The sequence below is a fragment of the Nerophis ophidion genome, linkage group LG11 (genome assembly GCF_033978795.1).
Source record: "Nerophis ophidion isolate RoL-2023_Sa linkage group LG11, RoL_Noph_v1.0, whole genome shotgun sequence".
Classification (NCBI taxonomy): Eukaryota; Metazoa; Chordata; class Actinopteri; order Syngnathiformes; family Syngnathidae; genus Nerophis; species Nerophis ophidion.
In genome coordinates this window covers 40210907-40229778 of record NC_084621.1, presented here as the reverse complement: position 1 = coordinate 40229778, position 18872 = coordinate 40210907, and the positions used below count along the sequence as shown (strand labels likewise).

General features: G+C 39.7%; 1 protein-coding gene across 2 annotated transcripts in view; it reads right to left on the bottom strand.

Annotated features, from left to right (window-relative positions):
* The window catches only part of si:dkey-233k19.3 (dynein axonemal heavy chain 11), a 93826-nt gene that overhangs the window by 60404 nt on the left and 14550 nt on the right, over positions 1-18872 (bottom strand). Inside the window, exons 6-28 of one of the 2 annotated variants that reach the window (XM_061915914.1) lie at positions 14954-15165; positions 14641-14862; positions 14397-14564; positions 12663-12779; positions 12449-12586; positions 12244-12359; positions 11953-12151; positions 6851-6952; positions 6377-6772; positions 4875-5207; positions 4532-4786; positions 4282-4451; positions 3984-4206; positions 2565-2681; positions 2398-2484; positions 2147-2305; positions 1885-1968; positions 1620-1778; positions 1420-1542; positions 1201-1323; positions 424-648; positions 243-334; positions 39-165 (exon numbers count right to left, since the gene is read on the bottom strand). In XM_061915914.1, the coding sequence (XP_061771898.1) occupies positions 39-165; positions 243-334; positions 424-648; positions 1201-1323; positions 1420-1542; positions 1620-1778; positions 1885-1968; positions 2147-2305; positions 2398-2484; positions 2565-2681; positions 3984-4206; positions 4282-4451; positions 4532-4786; positions 4875-5207; positions 6377-6772; positions 6851-6952; positions 11953-12151; positions 12244-12359; positions 12449-12586; positions 12663-12779; positions 14397-14564; positions 14641-14862; positions 14954-15165 (3947 nt within the window). Of the gene's footprint in view, positions 1-38; positions 166-242; positions 335-423; positions 649-1200; positions 1324-1419; positions 1543-1619; positions 1779-1884; positions 1969-2146; positions 2306-2397; positions 2485-2564; positions 2682-3983; positions 4452-4531; positions 4787-4874; positions 5208-6376; positions 6773-6850; positions 6953-11952; positions 12152-12243; positions 12360-12448; positions 12587-12662; positions 12780-14396; positions 14565-14640; positions 14863-14953; positions 15166-18872 lie in introns of those variants that run through there. The other variant, XR_009808833.1, reaches the window with a different exon arrangement.

Sequence of the window (18872 nt, the reverse complement as noted above, 5' to 3'; positions counted from 1 at the left end):
ACTTTTTTCAATACTACTGAAAAAAAAGAAAAACATACATCTTTAGGGCGACTTCCTTTAGAGAGAATATCCAACAAGTCTGCTGATGAAATAAAGTAGAATCTTGGAAACGCAAGTCTTTTGGTCTCCAAGTATTCCGCAAGAGCTTTTTCACACAAAGTCAGTCTGTTAAATGAGAGGATTTATTTATTATGCTACCAAAATAAATTATTCAATGAAATACAAATAAAATAAACAATGACCTTTTTTGAAGATCTTCTAACTTTTCAAATAGCTTGTGTTTATTGGTGGCCTCAATGGCATTTTTGGTATTTGCACTGTCTACCATAAATTCCTGAAAAAACAGAAAACAAAAGAAAACATTGAGTCACATTGAGTGTGTAGCATTGGTTTAGAATATCAATCAGGTGTACAAGTGCGGACCTGAAATTCAACATCTATCATTCGGAATCTGTGCGCATCTGTTGGCAGCTGCTGGCAGATGTCATCGCAGCCTTTAAATATGCTTTCCAAATAGGCCCACGTCCTTTGTACCTCTATCCAGATCATCAGCACAGAGTCAGCTACAGTGAGCTGTTTCTGGAGCTCCACTACTTGGAGAAGAAAGTAATCTACATGCTTGCTCTGGAAGATGCCCTGGAGCTGAACCTTGAGGGTGGGGAGACATTTATAGAAGCATACAGCAAGTTATCTAAAATTAGGTATTGCCCGAAAGACTAAAATAGAACCTACTCTGAAAGGTGCAAAGTCACATCTTGATTAGCTCATATCATTTGATTTGATTAATTGATTTGATTTCCAAACAACCTCATCGTCATGAAAACCAATAAAAAGTGGGGGAGGAAAACAGCCTGTTTGCACAAAGACAGAGACACTAAAGTAGTACGACTTCTAATTGGTAGCTGCAACCCCCCAAATGCATCTGGTATACATGTACAAAGGACACTGCGGTGCAACAATGCCCTGTGTCCAATAGCAGCTATAAATCTGAGGACTCAATAGAGACCTCTTTAGTCTCAGCTGTGCTGTTAGACAGACAGACAGGGCGGCCTCCTTTTTGTATTCTCCTCTCCATTCAGCACTTAACTACCAGTCCTTCTCACAGACAACTCCTCTTAAGAACTGTTTTCTGTGCTTTACTGTTATTTACAATTTTTGAGACGATAAGGTTGCCCTGAGCAGAATCCCTCATCAAATTACCTGATGATCCTCAAGCGTTTCAATGAGCCGCTCATCACATTTAAGAAGTGGTACAGAGGTTTGGTAATGATCCTCATATGAAAGCTCCATTGATGCCCAAATTTGACTTATTTCTGTCACAACCTGAAAAAAAGTCCTCACATGTATACATAGTATTTACACAAAGAGTTTGTGATTAGATTCTTATCTATTATCATCTATAAACAACTGAAAAATAACCTTCTCAATGGCCATTTCCTTAACTGCCTTATCCACGATGTGCCGAACCTCTTCTTCGTAAAGATGCAGTTGGAGCGCCAAGAGTTCTGCCAAGGTGGTGCTATCACTTACAGTAAAGTTCATCTACACAAACAGAACATATTGCAAAATTAATGTTTCATTTATTTGTTGCAAATCATTGCTTCTTCATAGTTATGTACCTTTGTTGTTCTTATAAGCTGTACCCAGTGGCGCTCACGTATTGCAAGATTTTGTAGCCGACTCACGGCCCGCAGGGATGTCAGCAGATTCTTAACATAAAAGTCTAAACCAGAATACACATCCCACATGCGAGCTTCTTTGTCAAGCTTCCGCATGTCCTGGACAAAGGCACAATGTGTGGCTATTGTTGGTTATGAGGACAATCTATTACACAAACCAATGATTGCAAGGCAGCAGAAAGATGTGCATTGTTGGTCATCTCACCGTCGCAAACCCTCTCAATTCTGCATCCATCTGCTCCACGTTGATCTGCCTCCATTTGCTCTTTGTCCAGTTTTCCACATTGGTCTGTATAGATAAAGACACGTGGATAAAGGTCAGTGGGCTGAGGGCGCTTAATTGGGGCATTTAGTGGCAGTAGGATCAATGGCGATTGAGACAAAAGGTCTGGTCAAATTATTGAGTTATTGGTGTTCTTGAAGTATGGTGGGTGAGGCTTTCTGAGTCCTGAAATTAGACTACTTACATGCACAAATACAACAATATCCCACAGTTCTTTGAGAACAACAATGTCTCGTTTGCAGAGCTTGATGTCTCTAAATTCAGGGATTGAGACATCAAATAGGTGTGTTGACCGCTGCAATTCTGTCAACTCTTTCTCCATGTCTCGAATGGCTTTTTCTGACTACAGGCATAAAGAAGAGGAGGGTAATTGTATCATAAGTGTAATGCAAAACAATTTGTATTACCATGAAAAATCAATATTTAGGTTCCTACATTCTCCAGGCTGATGTAGGGATGTGATGTTTTGTAACTGAAAGGTGCAGCTTTTCTAAAGATTTCCCGGAATTGGCTTTGTTTCACCTAAATAATGAGAAGTTTGGTGATAATCACATCCTATTACTGTAAGTGCAATTTATGTGGGAAAAACATGACATATTTACCTCAAATTCCACACAACGTCTTCGTAAAACCAACACCTCTTCGTTTTGCAAAGGGGAGACTTCATGCCTCACCTTTAAGGCCAGTTTTTTAGCCCCACTCCATTTTTCAGGAAGTTCCTGACAAAAAGTTTGCATGATATTATCCATCCATCCCTCCATCCATTTTCTACTGCTTATTCCCTTTGGGTTTGCGGGGGGCGCTGGTGCCTATCTCAGTTACAATCAGGCGGAAGGCGGGGTACACCCTGGAAAAGTTGCCACCTCATCGCAGGGCTACATGATATTAAGAATGTTTAATCCCACGTAGGGCTTTCTTTAAATAGTCGAAAATTTAACAATCTGATTAGGAGGAGTCTGATTCGACTATCAACCTTGCAGTCGAATCGTCAGATATTAAACCTTCCTCGCCCTGCAGGTGCCCCCAGCGTACAGCTGAGTGTCGTGGAAGAATAAATTGATTCCGTTCACCATCACGTTTTCTTTAAATACTAATAAAATATTAATGTGTGCAGGCAAATATTTTTTAAAAAGTAAGAGATTAATTTTAGTTTCAGCTTCCACTTCACCCTTTCTCAGAGAGGTCTCTGCTTCCTTGTCCCTAGTCCTCTTCCTTGTTCCCATTGACTTGAGTTTTTTTCTTGCCCTGATGCGGGAGCTTAGCCAAGGATGTCATTGGGGCTTGTGCAGCCCTTTGAGACATTTAGGGTATATAAGTAAACTTTGATTGATTGATTGCTAGATAGTCTCTAAAATCAGCTGGTGTGTTTTGGCCTCCCGCATCTCTTATTACAGGTATATAAAATCTAGAGGTTTGCAACCAAGGATATTTAACCAAAGGTGTTGGGAGGATATTTCAACATGGAGGACATAATCGCGGCTCATGAGGATGCTATGCAGTCAGACAGAGAGCTCGACGTGTCATTGTGCTCCTCGACTGTGCGCCCTGTTGAAAAACGATAGAAATTGGACACGGCCCGGGCACCGGGACACATTGCCTCGCTCAAAATGGTAGCTGTCTTCTTGAAAAAGGGTAGTGATTCTTTCGCAGGTTCACGTAGGTAAACTTTGTTACGACTTTTGCTTCCTCAATTTAGTCAAGTTTAATGTCCTATTGGTGCTGTGCCAGAGCTGAGGACCTCACAAACTGTGGTTCAGCCTTTTATTTATTTATTTATTTTATTTAATTTGCAAATGATACACTTAATTTCTTCACTTTAATGTAAGACTGTACCCTTATTTACCTTTGGAATATTTACATATCTACTACATATCACCATCTGTTTATTTGTCCTAAAAAGCAGCAATGGATTTGACTAATCTTCAAGTATGGGCAAAATCTAAAAAATCAGATTCAGCTAAGAAAATCTTTAGTCAAAGACAGCCCTAATCCTAACTAAGCAAAATTCTATCATTTCCTACCTCTAACTGAAAATAGACCTTGTCGGGTATAGTCACTCCATGTCGCTCCAGAAGAATTACTGTGCCCCTGAGAGGCTCAAACATATTGTCTGTGCCAGGTTGTCTGTCTCTTATGGCCAAGAGGTGACTCATGATTTCCACTAAACCGTTGTGGTCCCCTTGAGGCACACACTTTGCAAGTCCTTCAACAGTAGTATGGATAAACCCCTGCAGCTCATCAAGACTGTGAGGCAAAACATAAAAGGTGAGAAAGACACATAGACATAGGATACAGTATTTTGGCAGTAACAATTTTGACCTGTTAGTGACATGTGTCAAAAGGTGTTCCTTAAAAAGCCAACTCCACTTCTTTATAGTGTTCAGAAGGTTGGTTTTGAAGAGCTTGATATCCACCCGAAACCATCCATCAAACAAACTTGAGTCTTCAAGCTTCCATATTTCAGAGTACAGGCCCTCATAATAATCAATCTGTGAAGTTCAGATCACGGTTATGTAAAACAACATACAAAATGTTTGCAACTCAATAACATGGGGTGGGGGAGAGAAACCTGTTCTGTGAAATCTTCGACGGTAGGAGGATTTTCTGGCAAAATATCTGCACTGTGAGCCTCTACTTCTTCAGGTGTTAGTGCATGTGCATACAGGAGGAACTGGCTGAGGAACTCTGCCCTGCAATCTTGCCAAAGATGGCTATAGCAATCGAACTGTCGCTGGTAAGACACAGCTTTGTTGAGAACATTCTCCACTCTGCCAATCACTTCTTTTCGCAGGTCCAACAAATCCAGCATGTCTTCCATTATGTCCTATGAGGTTTAGACCACATGCCAATTTTATGAAATGATATCATATTGTGATGGACAGCAATAATAAAATCTTATTGTAGGCCTATACCTGATAGCTGTCCGTGCTTACATAAGAAGCCAACCTGTTGACATTCACTGATGTCTTAAATATATCTCCAATAAGTCGTTCTATTAGCTCATAAAAGCCATCCCCCGCCTCTTTCTCCAGAGATGGGATAAAGGTCATCCCCAGGTCTGTTAGCGTCAATTGAGGCTCAAAGAGAGGGGCTTGCTTGGGATAGGATTCCATGTTATCTATGAAAAACTGGAGCGAGTGGCTGATGTAGCAGAAGAACCCCTCAACTACCATCTCGTCTACATATGCCAGGTAGGACTGCCAAGCATCTGAATCAGAGTCTGCATGAAAAAGTGTCATGTTCTCCTACAAAGTAAGAAAAAGGAAGGAAGTAAGAAAAAATGTCAAACATATGCAACACATCTTTGGGGTCACCCTGCAAACTGTAACTGCAACAATAAACATAGAACATAAAACTTGATAGCGTGCGCAAAGCTGATCTACTAAGCTTGTTTGCAGTGGATTGCGTCACTTAAATGAGCAAAATAGTGAGCGCAATCCATTTAGTGTTTCGGCCTTCATGTACAGTATATGCAAAATATATGCTGATTATTGGAACACCCACAGTACTGGGAGGGGGAGATGCAAGTATCATCATTTAGTGCATACACTGTGATGTATTTAACTGTTTTATGGTAGCTATTTTGTGTCTATATTTAGTACATCTGAAATGTTCTTGAAAATAGGCAAAGTTACGCACAAATCACTGTGAGTAAGAAGGTTTTGCGCTGCAAAAACAGACGATTAAGAAAGAGAATATTCTGTCTGTGCGCGAATCAACATATTAGGACTATTTAAAAAAAAATTAAACATTGTCTATACGCCAATGACACTTTTGATTAAAACAAACTCAATTGATTTGTTTTGGTGTCTGCTGGCGCTTTTTTTTTTTAAGTGTTCAGTTTTTTATATAGGACACATATTGTTATGAAAAAACTTCTTGCAATAGCATTTTCTTGTACCTGAATCATTCCAGATTCTTTAAAAACTTGGTACATATCATATTTGTATGCTGGATGTCAAAAACATGACATAACGCCACAGGTATCGGTAAAATAGGTTCGTGAAGGAATCTTGTAACGTAAGTAAGTGTTGTAAGTGTTCGCAGCAAATCCGACATTTTCCACATCAGAAAAGGGTTGCATGTCGACAGCAATAAAAGTCGCAATCGCTCGATCGATTTCTTTTGCCCTCTTTGATCATGTGCAAATGGCTGTCGAAATGTCCCGGCTTAAGTTTGTAGCGTGTGTGTGGTCACTCCTTTTTGTTCGGCTCCACCTATTCTCGCATCGAGGTGATGTTGGCGTAAATGTGTTGAGATTTACGCCAGTCAATGCCCATCTTATTTTATATACAGTATTTCTTGTGCTGAATCGTTACTTTTCAGATGCATCTCCTATTATGGCCAGGGAGTGCACAGGCTAAAAATATAAAACATATACTGTAAGAGTGAATATTGCAATGAATCCTGATACCTGCACCAACTTGTGGATGGACTCTCCGTCTCGTTTTATGGAGCTATATATCTTGCTAACACGGTCTCCCCTGTCCTCAAGCTGCAGCGGTGAGCTTTTCTTATTGTCCTTTCTGCAATACAAAGTCTGTTTGCTCCAATTCTTCATCATCCTTTGCATGGCATCATGGTTTTCCTTTGCTCGACTGACTCGGCACATAAGGTCATGGACCAGGTCCTTGGTCGTGTCAATGAGGCTCCAGCAGTCCTGGTCTTGCCAAGTCATGAGAGTCTCTGCTCTTTTCAGTTGTTGATCTATGGTTGTCAGCTCAGCTGCGATCAGAGGCAGCTCCACCTCGAGCACGGTCTGTTTGAGTTGATTGTACCACTGCATTACAAGCTGCAGACTGCTCACATACTGAAAAATGTATGGATGAAAAATGTTGAGGACCATGTAAACTATACTGGTAAAAATAAGTCAGTTTGAGCCTCTCACCTTTGTAAAGAGGTCACGTTTCTCAAAAACAGTCATGGCAGCCACAGGAATGGTAATGTTGAGTGTTTGGATATACTTTACATCTTTTAAGACTTCAGCAAGCTAAGGAGCAGAAGCAAATGTTAGTAACGCTTAATTTTTTACATTCACTTTTTACTCATTTGTAACACACTCACTTCTCCCCATACACTATCTCACAACCACACACTTTCAAAAGGCATATTTATTCATTTATTCTAAAGGTAAATCGTTATAGAAATTAAACTTGGACATAATTTAAGGGTAGTCCATATACAGCTTGTATATCTACTATTCACTTAATTAAGTCTTACTAACCAATTCAAATGGCTGAACACACAGTGTCTAGATAGCTGGCAACAAGTGAGTACCAAAATACCAGTAGTTGTGTCTTGCCAACTGTAAATCATCCAGTCTGGGATGCATGTGTAATGGAGGCGAGCCAGGGTGGCTGTGTCGTGTGAATGTTGGTAAACTTCACTCCCTGACAACTTCAAAGAGTGCGTGGTGGTTAGCACACGTACCTCTCATTCTGGCAACATGGGTTTGTGCCTCGCTAATTGCGGTGTCAGTACGGGAAGATCACAACACAACGCAGAGCTACTACACATGAATGCTATTGGCGTAAAATAGGGTCACACAATATACATTACAAATGATATACATTTGAGAGATCTTTGAATACTATCATTATTTTGTGATAATGCATGTTGATGACACATTCTAGCTATGTCCTGCAAATTTAGCAGGGACAAGAATGCATCCTTAATTTAGCATCTTTGCAAGCGAGCTTGCAGCAAACAAGTGCGAAGTCAACAATCTTCGTCACCGTGACGGCAAATAACCTAACTTTCTTTCAAGTGTCACGGGAGGAGGAGGAATAGCTTAACATGCTTTATCACCGTAGGAGGACTCAATAAGTCATGCTAACCGCTAAGGTAAAGCTCTTGAATGTAAACAAAAGTGGGTGGAATGATGCAATTACCAACAGTAATGTAACCAAGTACAATAGCCATATATGGTCGATACTAAAATGATTAGATATTTTTTATACCTGTTGTTTTTGTTATTGTTTACAAACTCAGGAAATTAATCCCTGGACACAGGACTTTAAGGACAAAAACCAAAGGATCTAAATCCTTACCGACGGTAAGAAATATTTTAAATATTGTGGGTTGAGGTTAGAGTGTCCGCCATGAGAGCAGTAGGTCGTGAGTTCAAACCCCGGCCGAGTCACACCAAAGACTATAAAAATGGGATCCATTACCTCCCTGCTTGGCACTCAGCATCAAGAGTTGGATTTGGGGGTTAAATCACCAAAATGATTCCTGAGCGCGGTTACCGCTGCTGCTCACTGCTCCCCTCACCTCGGAAGGGGTGGAACAAGGGCACCTTGTTCGTTATAAGTGTATGTCAACGTTTGACCACGACTATATTATATATATATATATATATATATATATATATATATATACACATACACACACACATATATACACACATGCGTATGTATATATATATATATATATATATACATACACACACATATATACACACATGCGTATATATATATATAAATATATATATATATATATATATATGTATATATATATATATATATATATATATATATATATATATATATATATACACTATATATATTATATATCTGCGATGAGGTGGCGACTTGTCCAGGGTGTATACCGCTTTCCGCCCAATTGTAGCTGAGATAGGCACCAGCGGCCCCCGCGACCCCAAAGGGAATAAGTGGTAAAAAATGGATGGATATATATATACACATATATATACACACACATATATATATATATATATATACACACATATATATATATATATATATATATTTATATATATACACACACATTATATCAGGGTTTCCCACAACGCTTTGTTTTTAAGGCCAATGCCTTAACAACAAAGAGCCACCGGCTAAACTAAAGTCTTTAAAATAAAGGTCTTAACAACCTGCTCTGCTTAGTTCTGCGTCTGCCTCTGTCAGTATGTCTCTCCAGCACCCAGCATTGTCCCACCCACAGAACCATCTGATTGGTTACACGCAGAGCGGTAACAGCCAATCAGCAGTGCGTATTCAGAGCGCATGTAACAGCCAATCAGCAGTGCGTATTCAGAGCGCACATAATAGTCAATCAGCAGTGCATATTCAGAGCGCATGTAACGTGGAGTGAGCAGAAAGGTGTTTTTAGCAGGTAAGGCAGCGGACTCTCCCCAAATGATAATAAACACCTCCCAGTCAACTACTAGTAACATCAATATGAACCCGTTGACGTTCTAGAAACAAGCGGCAGCTCAGCTCGCTCGCAGTCCTTGAGGTGAAGGCTAATTAGCTTTTAGCGTAACGTTAGCTCACTGTGCGGTGTGTGTGTGTGTGTGTGTGTGTGTGTGTGTGTGTGTGTGTGTGTGTGTGTGTGTGTGTGTGTGTGTGTGTGTGTGTGTGTGTGTGTGTGTGTGTGTTACGGACAGCAAAGCCCTGCCTGACAGAAAGACAAGCAATATTGACTTACGATTAAAATCTAAGTTATTTCACTTGACATTTTTCTGTGTTGATTGAGCTGTGTTGAAGCAGCAAAAAACAACATTATGTTAAATGAAGCATTTGTGTCTGATAGTTGATATAATAATGTAACTGCATCATAAAGCCTGCATGAATTCCATGGTGTTCAGGGATGAATTGTCTCTCCTATAGCTTTTGTACTATTTTTCAGCTATAGTTACATTAATCATTAGTACTGTAGCAGCCTAGTTTTCAATGGCAGGGTCCCTGCTATCACATGTTGATAAAAATATAACATTTATATAATAAAATTCAACTACAGGCTCCCCAAATGCTGTAATAAATCAAGCAGAGACCCCAAAAAAGACAGGCGGCAGAAAATGGATGGATAGATGGATGGATGGGCATATGTCAGCATGTGGTCCCACTTTTAACTCTTTTTTTCAAACGCTTATTGCAAACGCTTACTTACAGTAAGTCATTTATTTGACTTTGTAAGTCATTATTTTGGTATCTCAGGTAACTAGGACAGTTTTGTTTTTACTTTACGGAAAAAATATCGAGATATATATCGTATATTGCCATTCAGTAAATGGAGCAGAAAACACAACCAAAAGTTGTAGGTTTCTTCACGCGACGAAGCCTACCTACGTCACCACAGTCTGTAGTCTATTGCACCCCCAAGCTGTGGTTGCAGCGATGAGGTGGAGACGTGATGGCGACAGGTCACGTTACACCTATCCTTACACCCACCCAGCCCCCTGGAGAGTCACCACCTTAACTAACAAATTTTCTGGGGGAAACACTGATTTTTTATATATATATATATATATATATATATATATATATATACATATACACACACACAGGACTGTCTCAGAAAATTTGAATATTGTGATAAAGTCCTCTATTTTCTGTAGTGAAACTAAAAACATGGAACTCAAAAATCCTATCCCAAAAAATTACAATATTTCCTCAGACCAGGTAAAAAAAAAAGATTTATAACAGCAAAACAAAATCAAACATTTGAAAATGTAAATTAATGCACTCAGTACTTGGTTAGGAATCCTTTCGCACAGATTACTGCATCAATGCAGCGTGGCATGGAGGCAATCGGCCTGTGGCATTGCTGTGTTGTTATGGATTCCCAGGATGCTTCACTAGCGGCCTTTAGCTCATTTGCATTATCTGTCTGGTGTCTTTCAGCTTCTTCTTCACAATACCCCACAAATTTTCTATAGGGTTCAGGTCAGGGGAGTTGGCAGGCCAATCGCGGACAGTAATGCCATGGTCAGTACACCAGTTACTGGTGGTTTTGGCACTGTGAGCAGGTGTCAGGTCATGCTGGAAAATGAAATCATCATCTCCATAGAGCTTTTCAACAGATACAGCTACAATAGCCGTATTCCCATGGTCAAGCCACTCCTGAACTCAAGACAACGCAAGAAGCGTCTGACTGACAGACAGTTGCAGAGTGGTCCAGAGTCCTGTTTTCAGACGAAAGCAAATTTTGTATTTCATTTGGAAGTCAAGGCGCTATAGTCTGGAGGAAGGCTGGAGAGGAGCAAAATCCAATTTGCTTGAAATCCAGTGTGTTCCCACAGTCAGCAATGGTTTGGGGAGCCATGTAAGCTGCTGGTTTTGGTCCACTGTGTTTCATCAAGTCCAGAGTCAATGCAGCTGTGTACCAAGAGCACTCCATGCTTCCATCTGTTGTAAAGCTCTATGGAGATGATGATTTCATTTTACAGCATGATCTGGCACCTACCCAAAGTGCCAAAACCACCAGTAACTGGTGTATTGACCATGGCATTACTGTCCGCGATTGGCCTGCCAACACCCCTGGCCTGAACCCTATAGAGAATTTGTGGGGTATTGTGAAGAAGAAGCTGAAAGACACCAGACCCAATAATGCAAATGAGCTAAAGGCCGCTATTGAAGCATCCTGGTCATCAATAACACCTCTGCAATGCCACAGACCGATTGCCTCCATGCCACGCTGCATTGATGCAGTAATCCATGCGAAAGGATTCCTAACCAAGTACTGAGTGCATTAATTTACATTTTCAAATGTTTGATTGTGTTTTGCTGTTATTAATCTTTTTTTTTTACTTGGTCTGAGGAAATATTGTAATTTTTTGAGATGGGATTTTTGAGTTTTCTTAAGCCGTATGCCATAATCAGCAATATTTAAATAATAAAAGGCTTGCAATATTTCAGTTGATGTGTAGTGCATCCAGAATGTATGACATTTCCATGTTTTTGATTTCATTACAGAAAATAAAGGATTTGTCACAATATTCTAATTTTCTGAGACAGTCCTGTATATATATATATATATATATATATATATATATATATATATATATATATATATATAAATATATATATACACATACATGTACATATATGAACACACACAGACACACCGACACGTGCGCGCACACACACACACACACGCACGCAAGCACACACAAACACACACACACGTCTCTTGAGAAGATATACTAAAATGTTTACAAATACTTTTCTTGTTGGACCATTAACTTGCCTTTGAATTAAAGTTGACAGAGATGAGGTCATTTGAGGCGTTTCTATTAATAAGAGGTTGGTTCAGGTTCATCTGGCAGTCTTGCTCCAAACCGTCACACCACTTAGAATAAACATCTTCCTTGTATTGATGTAGAAGCCTCATCATCTCCTTGAGCATGTGGTGCTCCTTTGTTGCTGTCTCCGCACCTTCCACAGATCTGAAAATTAAGTTTAGAATTTTAGCACACTGTATCTTTTTTATCATTAGTATATTTGAAAAGTTCCTTCATTAAATTAGGAGTGTTCCAACCTTTCAAAGAGAAATCTAATTTTTTCCCACGGGGTTTCAATGCGTTCTTTGATCATTTGTGCCCACTTTAACTCTGCAGATGTGTAAGCAATGTTCTTTCCAAAGCAACTCTTCTTCTGTAAGCATAAAATCAATGTTGAAAGCTTGTTACATAAACAATGCCAACATCTATTTGATGACTATTAATTTCTCTTTTAGTACCCACCTCACTGAAGTGTGACTTAAAGAGCCATTTACATTTTTCGAGCTCATCTCGGAATTGTTGCCGCAGCAAAGGGATGATTAGACTGAATATTTGTCTCATGTGTCCTCTCTCAAGGAGAGGTCCAACAATTGTTAACAGCTAAAGAAGGAAAAGAAAAGATAATTGAATTCACCATTGTGATCCATTCATCAGCATGAGTCTGATTCTTTCTTACTTTAAATGCTGATTCCAGTCCTGCACAGTCCTTGAATGCTAAACACAGAAGGCTGGCAAGTCTGCATTCAAAGTCCTCAATCTTCACTTTGAAATTTTTGTAATCCTGGTCAAAATCCTAAAGACATGTTGCTTAGTTTCGCAATGTTTTTGCAAATGTACTTCATAACATGACGGGGGATGCAAAACAATAACAGTGCAATACTTTTTCATAACATGGTCACTACTCTCTAGTTTCTCTTGTTATATTCTTATTTTACTGTTATATGTATCTTTATCCTCATTGTTGCTTTTTTTTTGTATTCTTATTGTAATATTTTTCTATTTTGTTTCCATTTAAACCCCCATTATTTACTTTTTACTTTTTCAATTCAATCTCAATTTTGTGCACTGCTGCTGGAATTTTAATTTTCCTGAGGAAACTCTCCTGAAGGAATCAAAAAAGTACTATCTATCTAATGCAGCAGGTCAAAATTACCACACTCCAAGTTGTGTTGTTTGTTTCTGTAATATACACTGTGTTTAATATATTTTAGCATTTTTAAACACTTTAGGATGCCTTGTTTATAATCCATGTATTTTTAAGGCTAATTTCATTTACCATAAATTTAAAATATGTTTCATTAGTCCTTCCAATTCAGTGTAAAAATCAACACTAAACTGTATATTGGAATAGAATGGAGTTGTCTTATCTTACTTTATTTGATAGATGGTAAGATTTGTAATGCGCGTTATAAACTATGATTTTCTTGACCTTGGCTTTAAAGGGGTCCTGTTATGCAAAACCAACATTTTTTTGCCTGTTTCTGGTACCTTTTTTTGTGTATTTCAAACCATGGAGGTCCCGCTGAGATATTTATAAAACACTTCTTAATTTAAAACTTTAGTGACACATTTTGCCATAGTCACGTCAGCAGATATCGCCATACATGGTAGAGGTTACACTGAAAAGCTTTCACAGAGTCCGCCATTTTTTTTTCAGTTGTAGTCCAACATAGTCAGTAAGGTCCTTATTTTTCGCTATCCACTTGTTGTGGGGCAGACTTGCTCGTACATACACATGCATCCTCAGCTGTTGTCATTTCTAAAAACAAGCAGCTTTTAGTCCTAACATATATGTGTCAGTAAACTCGATATGGAAGCGCTAAAAACTACAAAATGGCTGTCGTGGTGGAGATGCAGTCAAAGGGGCTTAGCCCGGAGGACGGCATTGGCATGTAAATACGATTGCCCACAAAATGGCGCATTCTGAAGAGACAGTCTGTAAAACATTTATTCCCAATTTTGACTAGAGCACCACCATTACATGTGATGTCGACTACAGGGAAATGTTTTACGATAAAAAAGATAATTTGATACCCTTAAAGACATTTCAACTTGAGTTATCTAAATTTTGGTTTATAAAGGAATCTGTGAAAAACCTTAGTGAAAACAGTAAATATGTGCTGCTTATCATGTGCTGGAACCTATTCAGCTTACTTTGAAAAACCTTAGTGAAAACAGTAAATATGTGCTGCTTATCATGTGCTGGAACCTATTCAGCTTACTTTATGGACAGGCAGGGTACACCCTGGACTGATCACGATAGAACACAGACACAAAAAAAACCTTTTAACACTCACATTCCACACGTAGAACGTGTGGAATGTGAGTCTCCGATTTATCTAACAAGCAAATATTTTGTATTTAGCATGCTTAGGTGGACACCAACAATGTCCTCTTGAGAAAAATTCACCTGAGATGTGCAATCCAGAAGGCTGTGATTGCTGTGTATCAACAACTGGCAGAGCTCATTGAACTCAACATACATTTGAGCTGCATGCTCGCTGTAGAATTTGCCTTTTGCTCCACCAAATTCCAGTTTTTCCATCTTTTTATATTCCAGCATTATTTCAAAAAACTCCTACAAAACAAAATAATATATAGATGGGACACCTACACCTGGACAACATACGAAGATACAAACAGTGAACCCTCACCTCCAGTTGTTGCATGCGGTTAAGGAAGAAGTTGAAACGTGTGAAAATCATAGCAGATGAGAAATCCCAGGGTGCATTTTTTGAATGGTTGGCCAATCTCTCCCTTTGGCTCTGGTAACTCTCTGTGAAACATCGAAAGACTTGTATCACCCTCGTCACCATTTGTACACCTTCATCTGGGTCCTCTCGCAGTAACAAGTCAGCGGATAAATAGGTAGATGCCTGTAAAATAAAATAGTGCTTGTGAAAATCAGGTACACAGATTAAAATGTGAAATAATCTCTATATATAAATACATTAGCAAAAGTCTTACCTGTTCAATGAGCAGATTGCAAAGCTCCTGAAGTAAGACCACAATTCGTGTGGGCCTTTGGTAAGCTTGGCAGTTAGTCCAGATCAGGAATAACAAGTGAAACAGCAAAGGGATGGACCCCTCAAATTGAGGGAGTCCGTCTTGTTCCAATTGAGACAGTTGGCCGTACAGTGGCTGTAGATGGAGGTCTATGTCTTTAGCTTCTTGGAGTGCTTTTGAGAATACAAATGTTAACTAAATATGACAAAATCACCGGTGGGACCTCCAAATTCTAACACAGACCAAGATGTACAAAATATGCCCCAAAAGTAGTCAAAATGAGAGTTCAAATCGCTCTAATTCGCGACACCTCTTGTTATTGTAATGCAGCAATAATAATATTAATTTGCTTTGTATTGCACTTAACATTTGAATAACAAAGCGCTAGAGTAAAAACATAATAAAAGCATTAAAACAAGAACGAAAAAAACAAGATTGAAATTAGCTATATGTTTTTTAAAAAGGTAGGTTTTACCAGTAACCCTTTTTTAACAGCATCCCCCGTCTGTGGGGCCCTGAGGTGGTCAGGAAGGGTGTTCAACAGACGGGAAGCGGCAGCTTCAAAAGCAATTACAATGAAACATTGATTTACGAACCCCTCATGAACTTTTGTATTTCCAAACCACAGACTGAATGAAAATATGCTTTGTTAGATGTGCAAACGTTGTCTCAGTGTAGGAATGTTTTATCCACCCATTGCGTGCCTCGCAGCACACACGTTATATCCACTCATTGTGTGCCTCGCAGCACAAACGTTTTATCCACTCATTGTGTGTCTCGCACCGCAGCCATTTTGTGCCCGGCCTCACAGTATTTGTAACTGGGCTGATTAATCTCCTGTGTTCCTTAAATTTAGCACAACAGTGCTGCTCTTAGCTACTAAGTTCATTGCTCATCTTGATTCTTTTCAAGTGTTTTTTAGCCTTTTTACCATTTTTTTCTAGGGTGCGAACTTAATAGGAGTCCAATGTAAGCAATGTACAAGCGGCGGCGGCGATGACCAAGAAGAACGCGGAGTTGTAATATAATTACAACACTTTATGTACATATTTATATACATATTTATATAATATTTACATATTTATATAATATGTAACTACAAGCTCCATTCACAGACAAAGTCCCATTGCTTTTATGAGCGGTCGAGCGAGTCAAAAGCAGGAAAAAAAGAAAAAAAAAAGAAAAAATACTTTTTTTTTTTTTTTTTTGTGGCGGCCGTAATTCTTTCGTGGCGGGCCACCACTCATAAATGAATGTGTGGGAAACCCATAAATGTATATATATATATATATATATATATATATATATATATATATATATATATATATATATATATATATATATATATATATATATATATATATATATATACATATACATATATATTATATATATATCGATAGGGATGCCGTCAAGCTGAAGAAGGAGTCCTATCGGGTTCTTTTGGCTCATAGGACTCCAGAGGCAGTGGACAGGTTCCAACAGGCCAAGCGGTGTGCAGCTTCAGCGGTCGCGGAGGCAAAAACTCGGACATGGGAGGAGTTCGGGGAAGCCATGGAAAACGACTTCCAGACGGCTTCAAAGCGATTCTGGACCACCATCCGCCGCCTCAGGAAGGGGAAGCAGTGCACTGTCAACACCGTGTATGGTGCAGATGGGGTTCTGCTGATCTCAACTGCGGATGTTGTTGATAGGTGGAAGGAAGACCTCCTCAATCCCACCAACAGGTTTTCCCATGAGGAAGCAGTGCCTGGGGAATCTGTGGTGGGCTCTCCTATTTCTGGGGCTGAGGTTGCTGAAGTAGTTGAAAAGCTCCTCGGTGGCAAGGGCCCAGGGGTGGATGAGATCCGCCTGGAGTTCCTTAAGGCTCTGGATGCTGTGGGGCTGTCTTGGTTGACAAAACTCTGCAGCATCGCGTGGACACCGGAGGCGGTACCTCTGGATTGGCAGACCGGGGTGGTGGTTCCTCTCTTTAAAAAAGGGGACCGGAGGGTGTGTTCCCACTATTGTGGGATCACACTCCTCAGCCTTCCCGGTAAGGTTTATTCAGGTGTACTGGAGAGGAGGCTACGCTGGATAGTCGAACCTCGACTTCAGGAGGAACAGTGTGGTTTTCGTCCTGGTCGTGGAACTGTGGACCAGCTCTATACTCTCGGCAGGGTTCTTTAGGGTGCATGGGAGTTTGCCCAACCAGTCTACATGTGCTTTGTGGACTCGGAGAAGGCATTCGACCGTGTCCTTCGGGAAGTCCTGTGGGGAGTGCTCAGAGAGTATGGGGTATCGGATTGTCTTATTTTGGCGGTCCGCTCCCTGTGCGATCAGTGTCAGAGCTTGGTCCGCATTGCCGGCAGTAAGTCGGACACGTTTCCAGTGAGGGTTGGACTCTGCCAAGGCTGCCCTTTGTCACCGATTCTGTTCATAACTTTTATGGACAGAATTTCTAAGCGCAGTCAAGGCGTTGAGGTGTTCCGGTTTCGTGGCCGCGGGATTAGGTCTCTGCTTTTTGCAGATGTGGTCTTGATGGCTTCATCTGGCCGGGATCTTCAGCTCTCACTGGCTCGGTTCGCAGCAAAGTGTGAAGCTACCGGAATGAGAATCAGCACCTCCAAGTCCGAGTCCATGGTTCTCTCCCGGAAAAGGGTGGAGTGCCATCTCCAGGTTGGGGAGGAGACCCTGCCCCAAGTGGAGGAGTTCAAGTACCTAGGAGTCTTGTTCACGAGTGGGGGAAAAGTCGATCGTGAGATCGACAGGCAAATCGGTGCGGCGTCTTCAGTAATGCGGACGTTGTACTGATCCGTTGTGGTGAAGAAGGAGCTGAGCCGGAAGGCAAAGCTCTCAATTTATCGGTCGATCTACGTTCCCATCCTCACCTATGGTCATGAGCTTTGGGTCATGACCGAAAGGATAAGATCACGGGTACAAGCGGCCGAAATGAGTTTCCTCCGCCGTGTGGCGGGGCTCTCCCTTAAAAATAGGGTGAGAAGCTCTGTCATCCGGGAGGAACTCAAAGTAAAGCCGCTGCTCCTCCACATCGAGAGGAGCCAGATGAGGTGGTTCGGGCATCTGGCCAGGATGCCACCCGAACGTTTAGGGCACGTCCAACCGGTAAAAGGCCACGGGGAAGACCCAGGACACGTTGGGAAGACTATGTCTCCCGGCTGGCCTGGGAACGCCCTGGGATCCCCGGGAAGAGCTGGACGAAGTGGCTGGGGAGAGGAAAGTCTGGGCTTCCCTGCTTAGGCTGCTGCCCCCGCGACCCGACCTCGGATAAGCGGAAGAAGATGTATATATATATATATATATATATATATATATATATATATATATATATACATATATATACATATATATATATATATATATATATATATATATATATATATATACATATATATATATACATATATATATACATATATATATATATATATATATATATATACATATATATATACATATATACATATATATATACATATATATATATATATATATATATACATATATATATATACATATATATATATATATATATATATATATATACATATATATATACATATATATATATATATATATATATATATATATATGTATATATATATGTATATATATATATATATATATATATATATGTATATATATATGTATATATATATATATATATATATATATATATATATATATATATATATATATATATATATATATATAAATAAAACTCTCTTCATCCATGCATATCTCACAGATAGACACTGGTACTAAGATATCAGTTGATCCAGTAATTACAAATAATCAATTGAAGACTTATTACGAAGCCCTATACTCCTCTGAGAGCATGTGCAACGAGTCACACTGTACAAAACGTTCTTTAAGTCGC